Source organism: Anomaloglossus baeobatrachus, chromosome 6, assembly GCF_048569485.1.
Source record: "Anomaloglossus baeobatrachus isolate aAnoBae1 chromosome 6, aAnoBae1.hap1, whole genome shotgun sequence".
Classification (NCBI taxonomy): domain Eukaryota; kingdom Metazoa; phylum Chordata; class Amphibia; order Anura; family Aromobatidae; genus Anomaloglossus; species Anomaloglossus baeobatrachus.
In genome coordinates, this window is record NC_134358.1 from 49,021,931 (window position 1) to 49,044,059 (window position 22,129).

The following is a 22,129-nucleotide window of genomic DNA, read 5'->3' on the forward strand; positions in this document are numbered from 1 at the left end:
ATATAAAAGGGGATTTTTTTCCACATGACCCATCATCCAGGAGGCATACAGGTATGGCTAATGTCACCTTTATGACATCTGTATGCCCATATTATTAACTTAAAAAAATGCAAAAAGGGTGACAGATCCCTTTAAAGAGGACCGCTCACTTGCTCAAAAAGTTTAAGTTGAATACTTTGTAAAAATCCATGGGCTACCCTGATTCTAATATTTTTTTCCGTTTCGTTCTGTGTTGTTCCACTGCAGAGATATTCAGATTTATCTATTCTGGAGTGCAGTATGTGAAATCTCTGCTTTGCAGTCCAACATTATGTTTCTTCACAGTCTTCTCTGGGAACGTGTGCTTTCATCCCTCCCTGCCATACGCTGCCAATCAGGGCTCAGGAGCATCTCAGACGGACAGACTGATGGATCAGCTGCTGAGCAGTGATTTGCAGCATCTGGGAGGGAGGTGTGGGAGCGAAGACTGTAAAGAAACGCCCAGTTGGACTGCAAAGCAGAGATTTCACATATTGTATCCAGAAGAAACAAATGTGAATATCTAGGCAATGGAGCGACGTAGAGCGAAACAGAAACAGCGTCAGAATCAAGGCATCTTACAGATTCTCAATGTTTTTGAGCAAGTGAAGATTCCTTTTTAAAATCACCTGTATCCAGTTCTACACATAATGCTTTTTTTTTATAAAAAAAAAATTCTGGGTAAACTAGCTTAGAGGGTTTTTTTCTGAATTTTGATGTTGATGAACAATCCTTAAATAAATCTTATATCGCTAAAAAGTGGTATACAGTATATCACCAATAGGCTTCCATTTTCAAAGATATAGAGATTTTTGCATTGTGAGGAATAACTGTGCTATTAAATACTGTCAAACAAACAAAAACAAACCTGCTACAACCCTACCCACTAAATCCTAAACGGACACCTTTCTAGAATGTATTGGCTGCACTGGGGACGTTATATAAAACAAATTGTATGAGAATGGAGCCTAAATAATTTGTAGGCCATCAGTCAACAAGTGACTATACGGTTATTGTAAGCAGGAAACAGATTACATAAGTTATGGATCTGAGGTTCATTGATCATTGATGTAGTATCTCAGCCAGCCTCCGCTGATGTTGCAGGATCTTACCTGTGTGCCATCGGGGCCTATCTGATCCATGGCTCCAGCAGTGCTGTACAGGAAGCGGATCACTTTGTGGAAGTTGTCATCTCCGATACTCCATGATCCATCCACAAGGAAGACGAGATCGGCTCTGGCGGATTTACACACTAGAATAGAAGAAGCGTTTAATAACCAAATTAGGGCGACGGTATGTATAACATGTGACTATATGTAAATTTCCAGCACCATTTTGGATTTCATTATTGCCGTTTTCTCTATAGAGAATGACCTCCAGGGCAATGAGAAAATGAGAATTGTGAGGAATATACAGAATTTACATTTCTTTTTATGGAGTGTACTCTTTCCACACAGGGAAGATGCCAACCGTGCAAAAAAGACAACACCATAAATATGGCAATTTTAGCCAGTCAACCAACTGAGCCAGAGGGGTGCACATATAGGGGCAAATTTCTGGTAATTCTGATCTTAAGCGTGCTTTACACGCTACGATATTGTTAGCAATTGCTAGCGATATCGAGCGCGATAGCACCCGCCCCCGTCGTGTGTGCGATATCGTGTGTTCGCTGCCGTAGCGAACATTATCGCTACGGCAGCATCACACGTACATACCTGATCGGCGGCATCGCTGTGACTGATGAACAATCCCTCCTTCAAGGGGGAGGGACGTTCGGCATCACAGCGACGTCACCGCGACGTCACTAAGCGGCCGGCCAATCAAAGTGCAGGGGTGGAGATGAGCGGGATGTAACATCCTGCCCACCTCCTTCCTTCCGCATTGCGGCCGGCAGCAGGTAAGGAGACTTTCCTCGCTCCTGAGGTGTCACACACAGCGATGTGTGCTGCCGCAGGAGAAACGAACAACATCAATAAACAACCATTATCGATTTTTGGTTTTGGGACGACCTCTCCATGGTCAACGATTTTCACCATTTTTGAGGTCGCTTAAGCTCGCAGGTAAGTGTCACACGCTGCGATATCGTTAATGACGCCGGATGTGCGTCACTAACAACGTGACCCTGACGATAATTCATTAACGATATCGTAGCGTGTAAAGCCCCCTTTACAGCGTGACCCCGACGATAAAACATTAACAATATCGTAGCGCGTAAAGCCCCCTTAAGATTTAGCAAATAAAGAAAAATATGGATAACAAATTTGACATTAATCAATATTACAAGTGAAGAAACATTATAATATATATAATCTGAAAAAATATGCCTCTTTCTCCACTTATGAGCCTTTTCTTCCAAAAAACGCACCTCAGATAGCTGTCAGACGAACACTAGTTGACAACTATCCGTCTTGATCAATCTTCTACACATGCACACTTGGCTCAGTTATAAGGCAGTACATTAATATTTTGTATGCTTCTAATACACAGCAATGTTGGCTAAACTGTTACGACTAAATTCATTATTGCATTTGTGCCTTTTTTTGTCTCGTTTTTGGTGTTTTGGGACTGTTTTAATTTTTATTTTTTTTTAATTATTGTTTTAATTTGTACCTTTTTAAAATCTACTTTACATGTGATCACATATTTTTTTTCAAGTTCATTGTGTATGTGATTTGTTATATTTTTAGTTGTTTTTGCTTGATTTATCAACTACAAGTTTTTAAAAGTCACAAAATTTGAGCCTCCCTTTATCCCCAGAGTGGTTTTATGTGTGACAGGATTTTTTCCAAAAATGCTGCAATATTTTACCAGAATTTGCGCTTTTCTTACCTAAAAAGGTGCAAATAAGTTAGAAGACATAAATAAAGAGCATTTTTTTATTTTACACAAAACTCACGAATCACATGTGCTGTTTTAAGAATTTGGCGCTAAGAGTGGCGATTACTATCACAAGATAAAAAAGAAAGATTGCTTAAATTCATGTCAAAAGAAGCCAGTTTTTGCATTTATTTTATTTTCATTGCTCTCCTGTGTATTTAGTTTTATTTATTCATTATTTTTTATTTTTTTAAATCCACCCTATGGTTCCAGAGATATCGGCCTTTTTTATTAGGTGTTGATTTTTATGGTCTTCACCAAAAGGGTGTGGCTCACAAAATAATTTATGCAGAGCAGCCTAAAGACACACCCCTGAGGATTTATAAAGCCACGCCCCCTTGTACAGACCATAAAAATAAATAAATAAATAAATAAATATAAAAGCTCATATCTCTGGAACTTTATGGTGGATAAAACAAAAAAAAAAAAAAAAAAGAAAAGAAAAAACGCCATACTCTGGGAATCAGCAGGAATACAATAAGAGCAAAAACTGTCCACTTTTGACCTGGTCACAGGTTCCTTTTAAATGATGATTGAGCATGTCCAACCTGAGGCTCAATGATCGCATTCGGCCCAAGATGGCTCTGAATGTGGCCCAACACAAAATCATAAACTTACTTAGAATCTTAGGAGTCTTTAGAATCAGCCCTTTTCTATTCTCTGCATCAGCCGCCGAGAGGCCTATGCAATGGCATCACTATATATACCTTGATTCAGGGAAAGTGCCCTGAATGAAAAGTCCATCACCCTAAATCTTACTAATGCCACAATTGTAAATAAAGTTTATTTTATTTAAAGGCTTATTCCCATCTACCGGATCCTATCCGAATATTTAGTAGGCATAATAATATTAGCAAATACCTCCAATTAGAGGTGTAGTAAAGTTCTCCTGATAGATAGTCATATTTCATACTTCATGTGCAGGGCATTGCAGCTTAGGTATCCATGGTTACACCCACTCATAAAGTGACAGTTAGTTGCGCATGGTCGTAACCATGGATACCTAAGCTGCAATGCCCTTCACATGAAGTAAGAGACATGGCTATATCAGGAGAACTATACTACATATCTAGTTGGAGATATTTGCTGATATATTATTATTACACCTGCTACATACTGGGATAGGGTCTTGGAGATGGGAATACCACTTTAAAGTTGTGCACATAGTAGCACTCTCTGTATACTGAACAAGCACACAGACATTGCTTTACTTCTAGAGCTCAGCGTGGTGGTGCGGCGGCCTACATAAGTCCTCTCCCGGTGAATCCTGGTGGGCCACCCACTTTGGGAGGAATCGGTAGCCGACGGGAACTCCTAGACATTAGTAAGTGGAAATGTGGAGGAAAACAGCTGACTGATCCCGTCTGTCAGCTCTTGGGCAAGTGCCAGGGAGTGGAGGAAGAAAAAGGCCCCAGGTAAGAAGGAGGAAGTGGAGCATGAAGCACAGAGAAATGAGACAGACTGAAAACGAATGAAGGAAGTCAAGAAGAAGAGAGCAGAGGGGAAGTAACCGAAAGAGGAAAAAGTCAAGAGAGACTTCAAAGGCTGTGAGCTTCCCGGTGGTTAACAGGACAAAAGAAAGGCAAAACCACAATTTCAGGTGAGGCCCCAACAACAGGTAGGCCCTATCAACCGCTTAGTAGTGACCTCACACCTGCTGGTCACAAACAGGCCTGTGGTAGGACAGATAGAGGGAAGAGGAACTGTTTAGTTGTCAAGAGGCTTCAATCCCAAAAATGACCCTTGTGAGACCCTATACAGTGTCAGATGTGGTGGAATGGTTACTCGCTGGGCCGCCTGTCTTATTAAAAAATAGAAACTGCACTAGTAATGCCAGTACTGAGTATTACGTACAGTTTCCAAGAGAAGAAGGACATTTGGTCACATCATGGTCGCGTGACCAAAGCTCCTTGTGTGGCCATAGACAACTGATTGTCTTTCAATGTGGTCCAGAGACCACCCCTGGATCAGAGTGTGATTAATACCCATTAATAGTTTAAAATGTCCTGAAAATTGGGTAACTGTTACCTTCTCTGGCGGCAGGAATGGTGGGAGGAGGAGCTGTTGCTGGTGGTCGGGTCGGGGAAGCAGTAGGAACTGGTACTAAGAACAAATAGAAGATTTATAATCATAATGTTCATCTCATGAACTGGTATCAACAGTACTGAGCAGTATAATAGACATTTCTGAGCATAACATAGACAAGAAACGATCGATCATCTAATCAAACCCTCCATAACTGCTGTAAAACTCCCAAAATTAGACTCCAATACTCTTCTGTATATACAGTATACTGTAATGTAGAATCATAAGCATTCAACGTACATGTAGTCTCCACAATGCTCACTCCGGGGCCTTCGCTGTCCTGGATTTGTGCATAAACGGTGATCCTGTATCTAGAATTTGGTGAAAGTTCATAGAAACAATGTCTAGATGTTCCTCCGGCAAGGTTGGCTTCTTGTTTGGACCCATCTATATGAAAAAGTAAAAAAAATAAAATAAAATAATGAAGAGTGGAATGGATGCCGATCAAATTTTATATATCCGTATTTATATAAATGTATACATATCTTTCTATACTGTTAAATATATATACATACATACTGTACATATATTTATATAGTATTTTTTCAATTGTACACGTGAACTAATATAATACTACCCTATGTACAAGAATATAACTACTATAATACTGCTCCTATGTACAAGAATATAACTACTATAATACTGCCCCTATATACCAGAATATAACTACTATAATACTGCCCCCTATGTACAAGAATATAACTACTATAATACTGCCCCTATGTACAAGAATATAACTACTATAATACTGCTCCTATGTACAAGAATATAACTACTATAATACTGCTCCTATGTACAAGAATATAACTACTATAATATTGCCCTATGTACAAGAATATAACTACTATAATACTGCCCCCTATGTACAAGAATATAACTACTATAATACTGCCCCTATGTACAAGAATATAACTACTATAATACTGCCCCTATGTACAAGAATATAACTACTATAATACTGCCCCCTATGTACAAGAATATAACCACTATAATACTGCTCCTATGTACAAGAATATAACTACTAGAATACTGCCCCTATGTACAAGAATATAACTACTATAATACTGCTCCTATGTACAAGAATATAACTACTATAATACTGCCTCTATGTACAAGAATGTAACTACTATAATACTGCTCCCTATGTACAAGAATATAACTACTATAATACTGCCCCCTATGTATAAGAATATAACTACTATAATACTGCTCCTATGTACAAGAATATAACTACTATAATACTGCTCCTATATACAAGAATATAACTACTATAATACTGCCCCCTATGTATAAGAATATAACTACTATAATACTGCTCCCTATGTACAAGAATATAACTACTATAATACTGCCCCTATGTACAAGAATATAACTACTATAATACTGCCCCCTATGTACAAGAATATAACTACTATAATACTGCTCCTATATACAAGAATATAACTACTATAATACTGCCCCTATGTACAAGAATATAACTACTATAATACTGCTCCTATGTACAAGAATATAACTACTATAATACTGCCCCTATGTACAAGAATATAACTACTATAATACTGCTCCTATGTACAAGAATATAACTACTATAATACTGCCTCTATGTACAAGAATGTAACTACTATAATACTGCTCCCTATGTACAAGAATATAACTACTATAATACTGCTCATATGTACAAGAATATAACTACTATAGTACTGCCCCTATGTACAAGAATATAACTACTATAATACTGCTCCTATGTACAAGAATATAACTACTATAATACTGCCTCTATGTACAAGAATGTAACTACTATAATACTGCTCCCTATGTACAAGAATATAACTACTATAATACTGCCCCCTATGTATAAGAATATAACTACTATAATACTGCTCCTATGTACAAGAATATAACTACTATAATACTGCCCCTATGTACAAGAATATAACTACTATAATACTGCTCCTATGTACAAGAATATAACTACGATAATACTGCCCCTATGTAGAAGAATATAACTACTATAATACTGCTCCTATGTACAAGAATATAACTACTATAATACTGCCTCTATGTACAAGAATATAACTACTATAATACTGCCTCTATGTACAAGAATATAACTACTATAATACTGCTCCTATGTACAAGAATATATTTACTATAATACTGCCTCTATGTACAAGAATATAACTACTATAATACTGCTCCTATGTACAAGAATATAACTACTATAATACTGCTCCCTATGTACAAGAATATAACTACTATAATACTGCCTCTATGTACAAGAATGTAACTACTATAATACTGCTCCCTATGTACAAGAATATAACTACTATAATACTGCCCCCTATGTATAAGAATATAACTACTATAATACTGCTCATATGTACAAGAATATAACTACTATAATTCTGCCCCTATGTACAAGAATATAACTACTATAATACTGCTCCTATGTACAAGAATATAACTACTATAATACTGCCCCTATGTACAAGAATATAACTACTATAATACTGCTCCTATGTACAAGAATATATCTACTATAATACTGCCTCTATGTACAAGAATATAACTACTATAATACTGCCCCTATGTACAAGAATATAACTACTATAATACTGCCCCCTATGTATAAGAATATAACTACTATAATATTGCCCCTATGTACAAGAATATAACTACTATAATACTGCCCCTATGTACAAGAATATAACTACTATAATATTGCCCCTATGTACAAGAATATAACTACTATAATACTGCCTCTATGTACAAGAATATAACTACTATAATACTGCCCCCTATGTCTAAGAATATAACTACTATAATACTGCCCCTATGTACAAGAATATATCTACTATAATACTGCTCCCTATGTACAAGAATATAACTACTATAATACTGCCCCTATGTACAAGAATATATCTACTATAATACTGCTCCCTATGTACAAGAATATAACTACTATAATACTGCCTCTATGTACAAGAATATAACTACTATAATACTGCCCCTATGTACAAGAATATAACTACTATAATATTGCCCCTATGTACAAGAATATAACTACTATAATACTGCCCCTATGTACAAGAATATAACTACTATAATACATCCTGGTTTGGACAAATAAATGTTATCAAAATGGACGTTTTGCCTCGCTTTTTGTACTTGTTCCAGACGGTCCCCTTGGTTCCTCCTGCGGCCTTTTTCTCCAGCCTGCAGTCAGTTATCACGCGCTTCGTGTGGGGAGGTAAGCGCCCGAGGATAGGCTTCACTACCCTTTGCAGACTTAAAAGCCAGGGGGGGGCCTGGATTGTCCAACCTTAAACTCTATCATAAAGCGGCTCTACTGATGCGATTACTAGATTGGCAATATCATGGGGCCACAAAGCAGTGGGTAAGCCTAGAAGAAATGGACCACGTGATCCCCTTGCGTTACCTCCCTTGGATTTGCCCAGGTTGATAACCCTGCTTCGGCCATTTTCCAAGGTTCTTCTCGCTGGGGGCACGTGTAGGAAACATCTGTGGGAGTTCCTGGAAACCTGGTCTACAGCGCCCCCCTGTGGCCAGACGCAACAAGGTAACTGCTGGAACTGTGTATGCCTGTTTGTAACCCATGCTTTGATTGTAACTGTACTCTGACATAACTGTATATTCTGTAGATTCCCTATTGTATATATTGTAGTTTCTAGTGTGCTTTAGGCGATTAAATTATATAATTAATCCTGGGCTGTTCTGTTATCTCGATCTTGAATCCCACGTCTGTGTGTTCGGCTAATAGTTACCGTGAAGCGGTTGGTGGCAGCGAGTTGTGCCAAGGATTATTGTGGGGAGGCCAGTGAGATTCGGGAAGATATTATATATTCCGCCCGCGGAGGTCGGGGGAATATATACCCTACTCTCACCGGGGACCCTTCAATAATCGGCATAAGTAGTATAGCGGCCTCCTTGCTTATTGTCGGGCAATTCCATAATTGGCCTGACTATAAGAGGGGCGCTAGAGAGCGCGTCACGTGCTCTGTCTGTCGGTCGGGAGGTATAAAGGAGGGGTGACCCCCCACTTGTTACCCCCCGATTGTGACGTACTGGTAGCCAGCGCGGGGGATTTCTGAGTGACCCCCCCGGCGGCACGGTGGCTCAGTGGATAGCACTGCAGCCTTGCAGCGCTGGGGTCCTGGGTTCAAATCCCACCAAGGACACCATCTGCAAGGAGTTTGTATGTTCTCCCCGTGTTTGCGTGGGTTTCCTCCGGGTACTCCGGTTTCCTCCCACACTCCAAAAGACATACAGATAGGGACTCTAGATTGTGAGCCCCAATGGGGACAGTGTTGCAAATGTATGTAAAGCGCTGTGGAATTAATAGCGCTATATAAATGAATAAAATTATTATTATTATTATTATTATTATTATTAGCTCGGGCTCCAGGGGCCAGCCTCTGTCTGAGGCTGATCTCTTGAGGGCGACATTGAGGATGTGGGATTTAGAAACCAAAAGGGGTCGTCTGTCCAGGGGGTGCGGTCCCCTCTCCCCTATCTTTTCAAACCCAGATTTTGCCCCGGCAGTTGGGGCCGATGTTTTCCTGTGCCGGAGGAGGAGCGGGGACGTGCGCTTCTTTCACAAACTCCAGGGATCCCCATTGCCCACATACGACTTGCTCTCTGCCTCTGCCTTGGGAGGGGCCATACCCTGGTTTGAATACTTCCAGATCAGGTCTTTCTTGACCGGATCAGGCTGGGAGGCACTTTATGCTGCCCCCCCCTCCTCGTTTGAAAAGCTCTTTCTTTTGGAAGAGGCTCCGGGACATACCCTGTCCCTTATCTATAACCTTTTGATCCAGAAGGGGGATGTGGACGAGCTCAAATTTGTGGGGGGATGGAGTAGAGACTTGGGCGTGACTATCCGGGTTGAGGAATGGAGGACTGCTTTTCTTTTCACTCACAAATTTTCTAGGGCTTGTTCGGTCCAGGAAAAGGGTTATAAAATTCTCACCCGCTGGTACCGCTGCCCTCATGCCCTACACGCAATCTTCCCTTCAGTGTCAGACAGATGTTGGTGGTGTAATCACGAGAGGGGGGGGATATGTTGCATATATGGTGGAGCTGTTGTAGCCTCATTAAGAATTTTTGGAGTGGGGTCTTCTCAGCATACGATAGCATTAGTGGGGAGGTCCTCTCTGGTTCTCCACAAATCGCTCTCTTATCTATACTACCGGGGTCAGTTAAATCTCAGAAAATGGGACTATTGCGGTTTTGCCTAGTGGCTGCCCGAGCCGTGATCCCCAGACACTGGAGGTCCACCCGTGCCCCCGCCTTGGATGAGTGGCTTGAGGAGATGGCCTCCCTTTACAGAATGGAGAGTCTCACTGCTGAAATTCAGGACGCTACTGAAAAATTTATTAAGATCTGGAGTCCCTGGGTCATGTTTTTGGATTCTCCAGACTTCAGGTCCCTCTTTGGGGCGAGTTGAGACTCTACCTAGATTTTTCCTGCTAGTTATTCCCGGCCCTTTCTTGCCCTTCCCCATGATCCTTTTCCCCGTCATCATTCACTTTGTCTATTTCCCTCTTTCTTTCTCTCTTTATTTCTTTTCCTTCGACTGACCATTATGTGCCTCTATGGTATGAATGGTAAATCTTTGCTGTTTATGTTATAGTTTATGGATTTTATACTTTTATAATGGTTCAAGACAGAATGATATAAATGTTGTTAAATGTTCTTTATTGTAACAAACTGTATATGGCTACAACCATGCAAAGCCTTTCATGTTTCATTGCATTCTTGGTTTTTTTTTGTTTTGTCTCTATTTGGGGGTTTGCCTTGGTCTGCAGCCCTGCTTATTGTAACCAACCTTAATTTTTCAATAAAAAAGAGATTAAACATAACTACTATAATACTGCCTCTATGTACAAGAATATAACTACTATAATACTGCCCCTATGTACAAGAATATAACTACTATAATACTGCCCCTATATACAAGAATATATCTACTATAATACTGCTCCCTACAGTTAGGTCCAGAAATATTTGGACAGTGACACAAGTTTTGTTATTTTAGCTGTTTACAAAAACATGTTCAGAAATACAATTATATATATAATATGGGCTGAAAGTGCACACTCCCAGCTGCAATATGAGAGTTTTCACATCCAAATCGGAGAAAGGGTTTAGGAATCATAGCTCTGTAATGCATAGCCTCCTCTTTTTCAAGGGACCAAAAGTAATTGGACAAGGGACTCTAAGGGCTGCAATTAACTCTGAAGGCGTCTCCCTCGTTAACCTGTAATCAATGAAGTAGTTAAAAGGTCTGGGGTTGATTACAGGTGTGTGGTTTTGCATTTGGAAGCTGTTGCTGTGACCAGACAACATGCGGTCTAAGGAACTCTCAATTGAGGTGAAGCAGAACATCCTGAGGCTGAAAAAAAAGAAAAAATCCATCAGAGAGATAGCAGACATGCTTGGAGTAGCAAAATCAACAGTCGGGTACATTCTGAGAAAAAAGGAATTGACTGGTGAGCTTGGGAACTCAAAAAGGCCTGGGCGTCCACGGATGACAACAGTGGTGGATGATCGCCGCATACTTTCTTTGGTGAAGAAGAACCCGTTCACAACATCAACTGAAGTCCAGAACACTCTCAGTGAAGTAGGTGTATCTGTCTCTAAGTCAACAGTAAAGAGAAGACTCCATGAAAGTAAATACAAAGGGTTCACATCTAGATGCAAACCATTCATCAATTCCAAAAATAGACAGGCCAGAGTTAAATTTGCTGAAAAACACCTCATGAAGCCAGCTCAGTTCTGGAAAAGTATTCTATGGACAGATGAGACAAAGATCAACCTGTACCAGAATGATGGGAAGAAAAAAGTTTGGAGAAGAAAGGGAACGGCACATGATCCAAGGCACACCACATCCTCTGTAAAACATGGTGGAGGCAACGTGATGGCATGGGCATGCATGGCTTTCAATGGCACTGGGTCACTTGTGTTTATTGATGACATAACAGCAGACAAGAGTAGCCGGATGAATTCTGAAGTGTACCGGGATATACTTTCAGCCCAGATTCAGCCAAATGCCGCAAAGTTGATCGGACGGCGCTTCATAGTACAGATGGACAATGACCCCAAGCATACAGCCAAAGCTACCCAGGAGTTCATGAGTGCATAAAAGTGGAACATTCTGCAATGGCCAAGTCAATCACCAGATCTCAACCCAATTGAGCATGCATTTCACTTGCTCAAATCCAGACTTAAGACGGAAAGACCCACAAACAAGCAAGACCTGAAGGCTGCGGCTGTAAAGGCCTGGCAAAGCATTAAGAAGGAGGAAACCCAGCGTTTGGTGATGTCCATGGGTTCCAGACTTAAGGCAGTGATTGCCTCCAAAGGATTCGCAACAAAATATTGAAAATAAAAATATTTTGTTTGGGTTTGGTTTATTTGTCCAATTACTTTTGACCTCCTAAAATGTGGAGTGTTTGTAAAGAAATGTGTACAATTCCTACAATTTCTATCAGATATTTTTGTTCAAACCTTCAAATTAAACGTTACAATCTGCACTTGAATTCTGTTGTAAAGGTTTCATTTCAAATCCAATGTGGTGGCATGCAGAGCCCAACTCGCGAAAATTGTGTCACTGTCCAAATATTTCTGGACCTAACTGTATGTACGGGAATATAACTACTATAATACTGCTCCTATGTACAAGAATATAGCTACTATAATACTGCTCCTATGTACAAGAATATAACTACTATAATACTGCTCCTATGTTCAAGAATATATCTACTATAATACTGCCCCTATATACAAGAATATAAGTACTATAATACTGCCCCTATGTACAAGAATATAAACTACTATAATACTGCCCCTATGTACAAGAATATAACTACTATAATACCGCCCCCTATATACAAGAATATAGCTACTATAATACTGCCCCTATGTAGAATCATATAACTACTATACTACGGTACTTCTCCTATGTATAAGAGTATACGCACTATAATCCTTCGTCCTATATGCCAGAGTATACGTGCTATAATATTGACCCCAGAATACAAGATGCAAACTGCCTTGTTGTCCATTCTCTTTCCAAGTTATTACAGTAATCTGCATCACATATTCCACAACTGGGAAGGCGAAAAAGATGCAATATATTTATTTATTCCAGATAACAAAGGAATGTGCATTGATGAAGCCAGCGCAGATTGATTACATAACGTGAATGTGAATCACGCCCAAGTTTACATTCTGTATGAGCTTGAAGTATTTGCTCTGAAAGTGCTGACATCTTCCCCCGTCTGTAATTGTAATTTCAAAAAGCTCCTATGAACAGATATAAGGCAAAAACTGTTCATAAAAGTCAAGACTACCAAAGAAATAAATTGATAAAAGGTATATGTACTTTACTGAAAAAAAATAATTTGTTAAAAAATCCTTTGTAGAAACAATCATGGTAATTATTGGGAACAATAAATATTTATATATACAGGGTTACTCTAAAGAAGAAAAAAAAACGAGGTAATAACAGAGAGACCACTGAAGGCAAATGTTAAAATTCCATCCAAAAAATAGTCAATAAAAATGGAAAAAATTACATATTTCAACAGAAAAATAAATACCAATGCATATTTCAATAATTGTATCCTAATAGCAAAAATCAATATAAGTAAAAAAGTGCACTAGTGCTTGATAGAACTAATGGGAATACTGCATCTAAGCTTGAATATGGCGTGAAGGAGGATGTAATAAATACCAAAAAAACAGGGTCCATGAAACTCGTCCGTCCTCAGCCCGACGCGCGTTTCGTCTAGCATTGACTTCCTCCGGTAGTGTGAAGAGTTTTTAGCAAATGAATTTTTTCAATAAAGTATATACCATTTATGAATTTATTTCTTCGGTGGTCTTGACTTATGAACAGTTTTTGCCTTATATTTGTTCATAGAAGCTTTTTGAAAGTATAAAAATTTGTCGGTAGAAACAATGCTGGCTTTGGTTTGTATTGCAGTTCAGCTCCATTCAAGTGGTTCTCGCTCAGGACAGGTTTTAAAAAAACAAAATAACAATAAAATGATAAAATAATACCCATTTCTATGTAATCTCTGCAATGATCAATGTGTACAAAGACTGCTGCAGCTGGGAATAAGCAGACATTTACAGCAGCAGACATTACTGCTTATTTTGCTTCACTGCCTTATGCTACAACTCCCATGTTCCTCTACATCCTGGAAGAGGAGGAGTAACAGAGGAAGAGATTTATTGGCTGAGCAAGTTGGAGACGAAGACAAGAGCTAACTGGGCATGAGGACGTCTTTGTCTCCCCTGACATTGGGGAGCAAAGAACAGAGGCACAGAGTGAGTGCTGACAGCCCCGCAGCTCAGTGTGTGACGAGGGGAGAAGATAATCCTGGAGCTGAACCACATCTGAAGTCCAGCTAGGTCTCCAGGAGTGGCCCACCTCCCCCTGGCTTACATTAGAGGAGGATACTGCCATCCATTCCCTATATCCCAGACACCTGGACCCCTATATGACCCCAGACCTGCTACATCAAGGAGTGAGTGACTGCTGCTGGGAACTGTAGTTCCATTGTTGAGTTTATAAGAGAACTAATTGCTAAGACAGTATTGGTAGGACGTTTGGTTCCCTCCACGTGCAAGGTTCTTATAAGAACATTCATGAGGGGTGAACTACCGGATGCCCTGTCCACGGAGGCGGCTTAAAGGGGTGTTACATTGAAATAAGTAGGCAGGGCTGGTGAAACCTCAATACATTACAGGACTTCAGCTGAGCTGTCTATATCATAGAATTTGCTGTTTTTCCAGAAATAAGCCTTCCCCCAAAAATATGCCCTAGCTTGATTTTTGGGGATTTTTGGAGTAGGTTTTAAATATAAGCCCTACTTCAAAAATAAGCCCTAGTTTGTCAGTCTTGCGACTGCAATGAGAGAGCACGTGGAATGTATGACAAATGAGTGTGGAAAAACACAACAAATACCACTTCAAGGTTTCTCAAGCAGGATACTTCACAGCTGCAACTAAAACAACGCCTCAGCTTCTCCAGAGTTAAGGCCCCGTCACACGCAGCGAAATTGCTAGCGATATCGCTAGCGAGTGTACCCGCCCCCGTCGTTTGTCGTCACGGGCAAATCGCTGCCCGTGGCGCACAATATCGTTAGGAGCCGTCACACGGACTTACCTGCCTAGCGAAGCCGCTGTAGCCGGCGAACCACCTCCTTTCTAAGTGAGCGGTTCGTGCAGCGTCACAGCGGCGTCACTAAGCGGAGGGGCGGAGATGAGCGGCCGTAACATCCCGCCCACCTCCTTCCTTCCTCATTGCCGGCGACTGCAGGTAAGCTGTAGTTCGTCGTTTCCGAGGTGTCACATGTAGCGATGTGTGCTGCCTCAGGAACGACGAACAACCTGCATCCTCAACAATCAATGATTTTTTGAAAATGAACGACGTGTCAACGATGATCGATTTGGTGAGTATTTTCCATTGTTAACACTCGCTCATAGGTGTCACACGCAACGACGTTGCGAACAATGCCAGAAGTGCGTCACAGAATCTTTGACCCCGGCGATATATCGTTAGATACGTCATTGCGTGTGACGGAGCCTTTAGGCTCCCACAAAGTTGTCAGTACAGAACATTGATCACCAGCATGGAGTAAAGCCAGGAGTGGTTAAATATAGCGGAAGGCTGTGATGGCAAGATGCTGCAGCTGTGATTAAGGCTATGAGTAATCTCAGACAGAAAGGAAAGAGTCCTTAACCCTTTTAGCATTGAATGAATGTAAATCCACTCCAAATTAAGTGTAACCTGCATGTAACCTGCGTACACGACACACTCGTGACACAGATTTTTGGCAATTTCGCCATCAATTTTTTTGCCACTTTCCTGTCCACCAAATGGTAACATGAATGGCGTTATTAAAAAAATACAGGTCACCCTGCAAAAATTAAGCCCTTATATAGCGTACTAAATGTGTGCGGGCCAAATCTAGACCTGGGGCCCCGGGCACCTAGAGATTATTTCCCCAATCTTACCATTAATGCCCAAAGCTACGGAAAGTTAATAATTGGGCGGTGTTTTTTGCACGCTATATGATTGTGTGAGTTGTGCACTATGTGACACAGCGTTATCACAGCGTGACAATAGAAGATACCGGACAGGGCTCCATTAATCCAAAAGATGGTGTTCAGGTATATTCTAAAATATAAGAAAAATACTAATATGACCAGTATAATCGAAAAACAAGTGATCCATCCAATAGAAAGCCCATCTACTACCTCCTCACAGCTCATCCATCTCCTCTGTCAGTTTCCTTTAAGTACACTGCATGTCTTGGATATGAGCAGCTGAACCTGGTCTTTTTCTCCCCGTTTTCAGATGTGTGGCTGACAGAGGAATCTAACATAATATTGTAGTATTGAGTTTACAGAGCAGTAGCCAATGCTGGTGGATACTGGAAACAGAACAGATCGGGTGAATCTGAATATCTTGGACAGATTGTGCATTACTCCCCCGAAGATGCAAAAATATGTAATTTGTAAAGACTTAGGTAGAATTTTATGAAATACTCTGATGCCGCCTGCATCCGTCTTTATCATTGTCTATGCTTGTTGTTGCTCACTCAAGGATATGGAGACCTTCAGAGACATTTTTCCTTTTTACTTGAGTCCACGCATTTTTGTCTGGTAATATTTTAATTAATATTTTCATTAAGAATTAAAACAAAATAAAACATTTAAATTATATATATTTTTATTTTTTAAAAACATAATAACACACACACATCTAATATATATAGCTGAGTGTATGTGTGTGTATGTGTGTGTGTCCGTTAAAGGAATCCGCACCGTTGCATTTACAATCATGACATTTTGAACAGACGCTTCATGTGACCCAGGGATTGTCATAGACTATGTTTTGACAGTAAAATTTAACCCCGCACTTTACAGTTACACTCCAAAAAGCCTGCCTCCATTAAAGTGAATGGAGCCTAGATCTTCAGGTTATTAAGAGCAGATGTGATTGGTTGCTATAGGAACAAAGGACATTCATAGTATAAGAAGCTTATGTGTGAGGTAATATGATGTCGGTGGGGAGACGAATAGAGCGAGACAGAAAGAGACAGACAGATAGAGAACGACAGACAGGGAAGACAGAGAGATAGAGACAGACAAAGACAGACGGGGAAAGAGACAGATGGGGTAGGAGACAGACCTGGAAAGAGACAGACCTGGAAAGAGACAGACCTGGAAAGAGACAGACCTGGAAAGAGACAGACCTGGAAAGAGACAGACGGGGAAAGAGACAGACGAGGAAAGAGACAGACGAGGAAATAGACAGACGGGCAAAGAGACAGACGGGCAAAGAGACAGACGGGCAAAGAGACAGACGGGCAAAGAGACAGACGGGCAAAGAGACAGACAGACACAGAGAGACAGACAGACAGCGACACACAGACAGAGACTGGAAGAGAGACACAGACAGTTACTATCCTGGGCAATGCCGGGTACGACAGCTAGTATATATGTATATATATATATATATTTTTTTTTTAAAAAATAGATAAATAGACTGCAGCTACAATGTCACAAAGACCCTATATATTATGCACTTGCACCTTTTAGTGCCTTTCATGTGGCACTGAAGGGTATTTATCCTGGTTTACCCTAATAAGTAAATAAATAAAAAACACGACATGGAAGTCCTCTCTATTTTTGATAACCAGTCAACTTACAGCAGACAGCTGGGGGCTAATCTTATCAGATATCAAATATCACAGTGATGAGTGAGGACGTTCCTGACGTCACCACTCATCAGAGCCACTGGGTCTTGCGGAGCGCAGAGTGAGCCAGGAGCGGCTGCTGCTGAAAGCCTATAGAGTCTCGTTCTGAGAACCCATAGCCCCCATAGCCTTTGATCTCCCTAATAAAGCAAAGTCGTGGGAACCGCTAGACTACTCCTCCTAGACTACTACTCCTGGGAACTTTGGTTTCTAATAAATTATTGAGCAATCTCTTGTTTTCATTTCTCTCCTTTTATGTCTTTCAGGTTTTCCTCTCTGGACTACGTCGGATTCCCTGGACTAAGTCGGATCTGCAAGGTTTTCTTTTTAATAAATTGGTGAACTAAGAAAAGAAAGTGTCCAGGAGTGTTTTTTAAATAAACTATTTTTGTGCTTGTGTTTTTTTCTTTTCTTTTCACTTACGGGGGGTGTCTGACAGACATTCCTCCGCTACTAATATCAGGTTTTGATTCCAGCTGACACTACACAGCCGACATCAACCCCAAAAACCACTCCTCTGACTGTCACCGCACCAGGGCAATCAGGAAGATCTGGGTGAAGCGTCAGAATAAACACATCTAATGGATGCTGCACTTCTGTGGCAATTGTGGGCTGCTATTTTTAGACAGGGAAGGGCCCAATAACCATGGACCTTCCCAGCCTGATAATATCAGCCCCCAGCTGTCTGCTTTATCTTGGCTGGTTATCAAAAATAGGGGGAACCCCATGCTGTTTTTTTAAATGATTTATTTATTAGGTTAAACTAATGTAAATACACCCTTTAGTGCCACATGAAAGTCACTAATGGGTGCAAGTGCATAATAAGTAGAGGGGCTATGACATTATTTCATTTTTTATCTATCTTTTAGATTTGATTGATTTATTATTTCTGACAGCTAGCAAGAAAGGACATACGTCTGATGTTAAAAATGCATTAGTATATGCATGTCTTACAGATGCTAGGTGTGAAAAAAAATTAAAATCGCACACTTGCATGGAACTCACATGACATGTGCGATAAAATACGCATGACACTTGTCCCACTTTTCCGAATGAATATCGGAGCGATTATTTACATGCTAGTGGGGATTCTTCTGTCATTTTCTGGACTTTTCAGTGCTGATTTATGAAAGTTGAGCTAAACTTTGATGTAGTCATAAGTTAACTGATTCTCAGCGCTTTGCATAGGCAGCAAAGTAGTGGGAATCAAAAAGCCCATAAAAGCCAAATGAAACCCAATTGAGAAAATATTTTTTTTTGCCCAAATATATGGATACAAGTAAAAAATGCATAAATGCCTCGAAAAAGTCTCCATATTGTTTAATCTGATGATTGTACACACTGGATTTTTTCTAGAATAACAACTACATATCCCCTAGTATTCCATTGGGCATGGTTTGGAGGGTTGATGGGGTGCCTGTACATATTTGATTCCCTGATTGTGTCTCATGGGGTATAAAGGATTTAGTTCCCCCATGTAATATTTCCTAGCAGGCTCCCTCTTGTAGCTTACATACCTCTCAGTGACTCGATGATGATTCTGTAGGACGTCGCGTGTCTCTGCTGTTGCCACTGGGAGCAAATACTGCTCATCTTTATTTGATAGGCGTACAGATTGGTCACTCCCAGGTACACTGTAAAGTAATCACAGATATTAGACAGATTAAAATTGAGATAAAAAATAGACTGACTTTAAAAAAAAGTAGATAAAAGCAAAATGTAAAGAAAACTAAAAAAAAATCACCATTATATATGGATATGACTTCTGAGAATTGTCTCATGAGGCCAGTAATATAGGCTGGCTGTGAGCTCTGTGTGTCTCTCCTAGTAATATAGGCTGGATGTGATCTCTGTGTGTGTCTCCCAGTAATATAGGCTGGATGTGAGCTCTGTGTATATCTCCCAGTAATATAGGCTGGATGTGAGCTCTGTGTGTGTCTCCCAGTAATATAGGCTGGATGTGAGCTCTGTGTATATCTTCCAGTAATATAGGCTGGATGTGAGCTCTGTGTATATCTCCCAGTAATATAGGCTGGATGTGAGTTCTGTGTGTCTCTCCAGTAATATAGGCTGGATGTGAGCTCTGTGTGTCTCTCCCAGTAATATAGGCTGGATGTGAGTTCTGTGTGTCTCTCCAGTAATATAGGCTGGATGTGAGCTCTGTGTGTCTCTCCCAGTAGTATAGGTTGGATGTGAGCTCTGTGTGTCTCTCCCAGTAATATAGGTTGGATGTGAGCTCTGTGTCTCTCTCCCAGTAATATAGGCTGGATGTGAGCTCTGTGTGTCTCTCCCAGTAATATAGGTTGGATGTGAGCTCTGTGTGTCTCTCCCAGTAATATAGGCTGGATGTGAGCTCTGTGTGTCTCTCCCAGTAATATAGGCTGGATGTCAGCTCTGTGTGACTGTCCAGTAATATAGGCTAGATGTGAACTCTGTGTGTCTCTCCCAGTAATATAGGCTGGATGTGAGCTCTGTGTGTCTCTCCCAGTAATATAGGCTGGATGTGATCTCTGTGTGTCTCTCCCAGTAATATAGGCTGGATGTGAGCTCTGTGTGTTTCTCACAGTAATATAGGCTGGATGTGGGCTCTGTGTGACTCTCCCAGTAATATAGGCTGGATGTGAGCTCTGTGTGTCTCTCCCAGTAATATAGGCTGGATGTGAGCTCTGTGTGTTTCTCCCAGTAATATAGGTTGGATGTGAGCTCTGTGTGACTCTCCCAGTAATATAGGCTGGATGTGAGCTCTGTGTGACTCCCAGTAGTATAGGCTGGATGTGAGCTCTGTGTGTCTCTCCCAGTAATATAGGCTGGATGTGAGCTCTGTGTGACTCTCCCAGTAATATAGGCTGGATGTGAGATCTGTGTGTCTCTCCCAGTAATATAGGCTGGATGTGAGGTCTGTGTGTCTCTCCCAGTAATATAGGTTGGATGTGAGCTATGTATGTCTCTCCCAGTAATATAGGTTGGATGTGAGCTCTGTGTGTCTCTCCCAGTAATATAGTTTGGATGTGAGCTCTGTGTGTCTCTCCCAGTAATATAGGTTGGATGTGAGCTCTGTGTGTCTCTCCCAGTAATATAGGCTGGATGTGAGCTCTGTATGTCTCTCCCAGTAATATAGGCTGGATGTGAGCTCTGTGTGTCTCTCCCAGTAATATACTTTGCATGTGAGCTCTGTGTGTCTCTCCCAGTAATATAGGTTGGATGTGAGCTCTGTGTGTCTCTCCCAGTAATATAGGTTGGATGTGAGCTCTGTGTGTCTCCCCCAGTAATATAGGTTGGATGTGAGCTCTGTGTGTCTCTCCCAGTAATATAGGTTGGATGTGAGCTCTGTGTGTCTCTCCCAGTAATGTAGGCTGGATGTAAGGTCTGTGTGTCTCTCCCAGTAATATAGGTTGGATGTGAGCTCTGTGTGTCTCTCCCAGTAATATAGGTTGGATGTGAGCTCTGTGTGTCTCTCCCAGTAATGCCAAAGTCTCTAATCCGAGAGGAGGGCCCTTCATGTCTATAAATTACAAGGACAGTTCAATGGTTTCTGTGTAATGCTTCATTTCCGCAGAGGTCGCACTGTAAGTAAATTAATTATCTGCTGCTTGGTTTCTCCCCAATTTTCCGATGATCGCAGGAGGTCCCAGAAGCGGTTTAGGGAAGTTAGGGAAGTATTCTAACAAAAAGGGATAATCCAAACCAGACATAAGGATAGAGATTCCTGCATAGAGACTTTGTCGGCGCGTTATATTTTAACTGTATGTAGGCAGTAAAATAAATATTTTCTTACATGTTTTGCCCACCCCATTTAAAGCCTCGCTGAATCCGGAGGCATATGATGCTTGGACCTTTAAGTTGTATTCAGTCCCGCTGAGAAGGTTGACAATGAGAATGGTGTGCACGTCATCTCCAACGAAGGTCTCCAGAGTCGAGCCAATTCCTGAAATAAAGTCCAGAATCCCAAATCATTACCGGGCCAACATATACTAAACCCTTGGATAACTTATAACAGGCTCCCAACCTTAGAAACCGTCCAAACCCCCGACACGTTCATTCCAAGAACAATATACACCATTCATGCGGCCCGTGTGATCCCAGCACAGGCAAATGTAACACTTGGAAATTTCAGGTTTGCAAATATTTATATATTGGTGTGAAAATCACATTTTTTTTCCCTAAAAGATCTTATCCAAAGCACACATCCATAGTAATAAGGTGCTCGGGGATCTTATATAGAGAAAATATTACGTTTTTCTAAAGAAAAGTTTGAGACATTTTAATACATTTGTTCTAAAGTAACCAAATTTATTTATGATATGAAATTGTAACGTGATCCACCCGTGGATGAAAAAAAACAGATCTAAAAT

At 40.6% G+C, this 22,129-nt stretch overlaps 1 protein-coding gene across 4 annotated transcripts in view; it reads right to left on the reverse strand.

Moving 5' to 3' along the window:
- Positions 1–22,129, reverse strand: part of COL14A1 (collagen type XIV alpha 1 chain) — a 248,413-nt gene that overhangs the window by 78,356 nt on the left and 147,928 nt on the right. For all 4 annotated transcript variants that reach the window (XM_075352910.1, XM_075352908.1, XM_075352907.1 and 1 more), the window contains 5 exons: positions 21,553–21,702; positions 19,295–19,411; positions 5,221–5,367; positions 4,924–4,998; positions 1,131–1,270 (listed from right to left, as the gene is read on the reverse strand). In XM_075352910.1, coding sequence (XP_075209025.1) covers positions 1,131–1,270; positions 4,924–4,998; positions 5,221–5,367; positions 19,295–19,411; positions 21,553–21,702 — 629 coding nt within the window. The remainder of the gene's footprint in view (positions 1–1,130; positions 1,271–4,923; positions 4,999–5,220; positions 5,368–19,294; positions 19,412–21,552; positions 21,703–22,129) is intronic.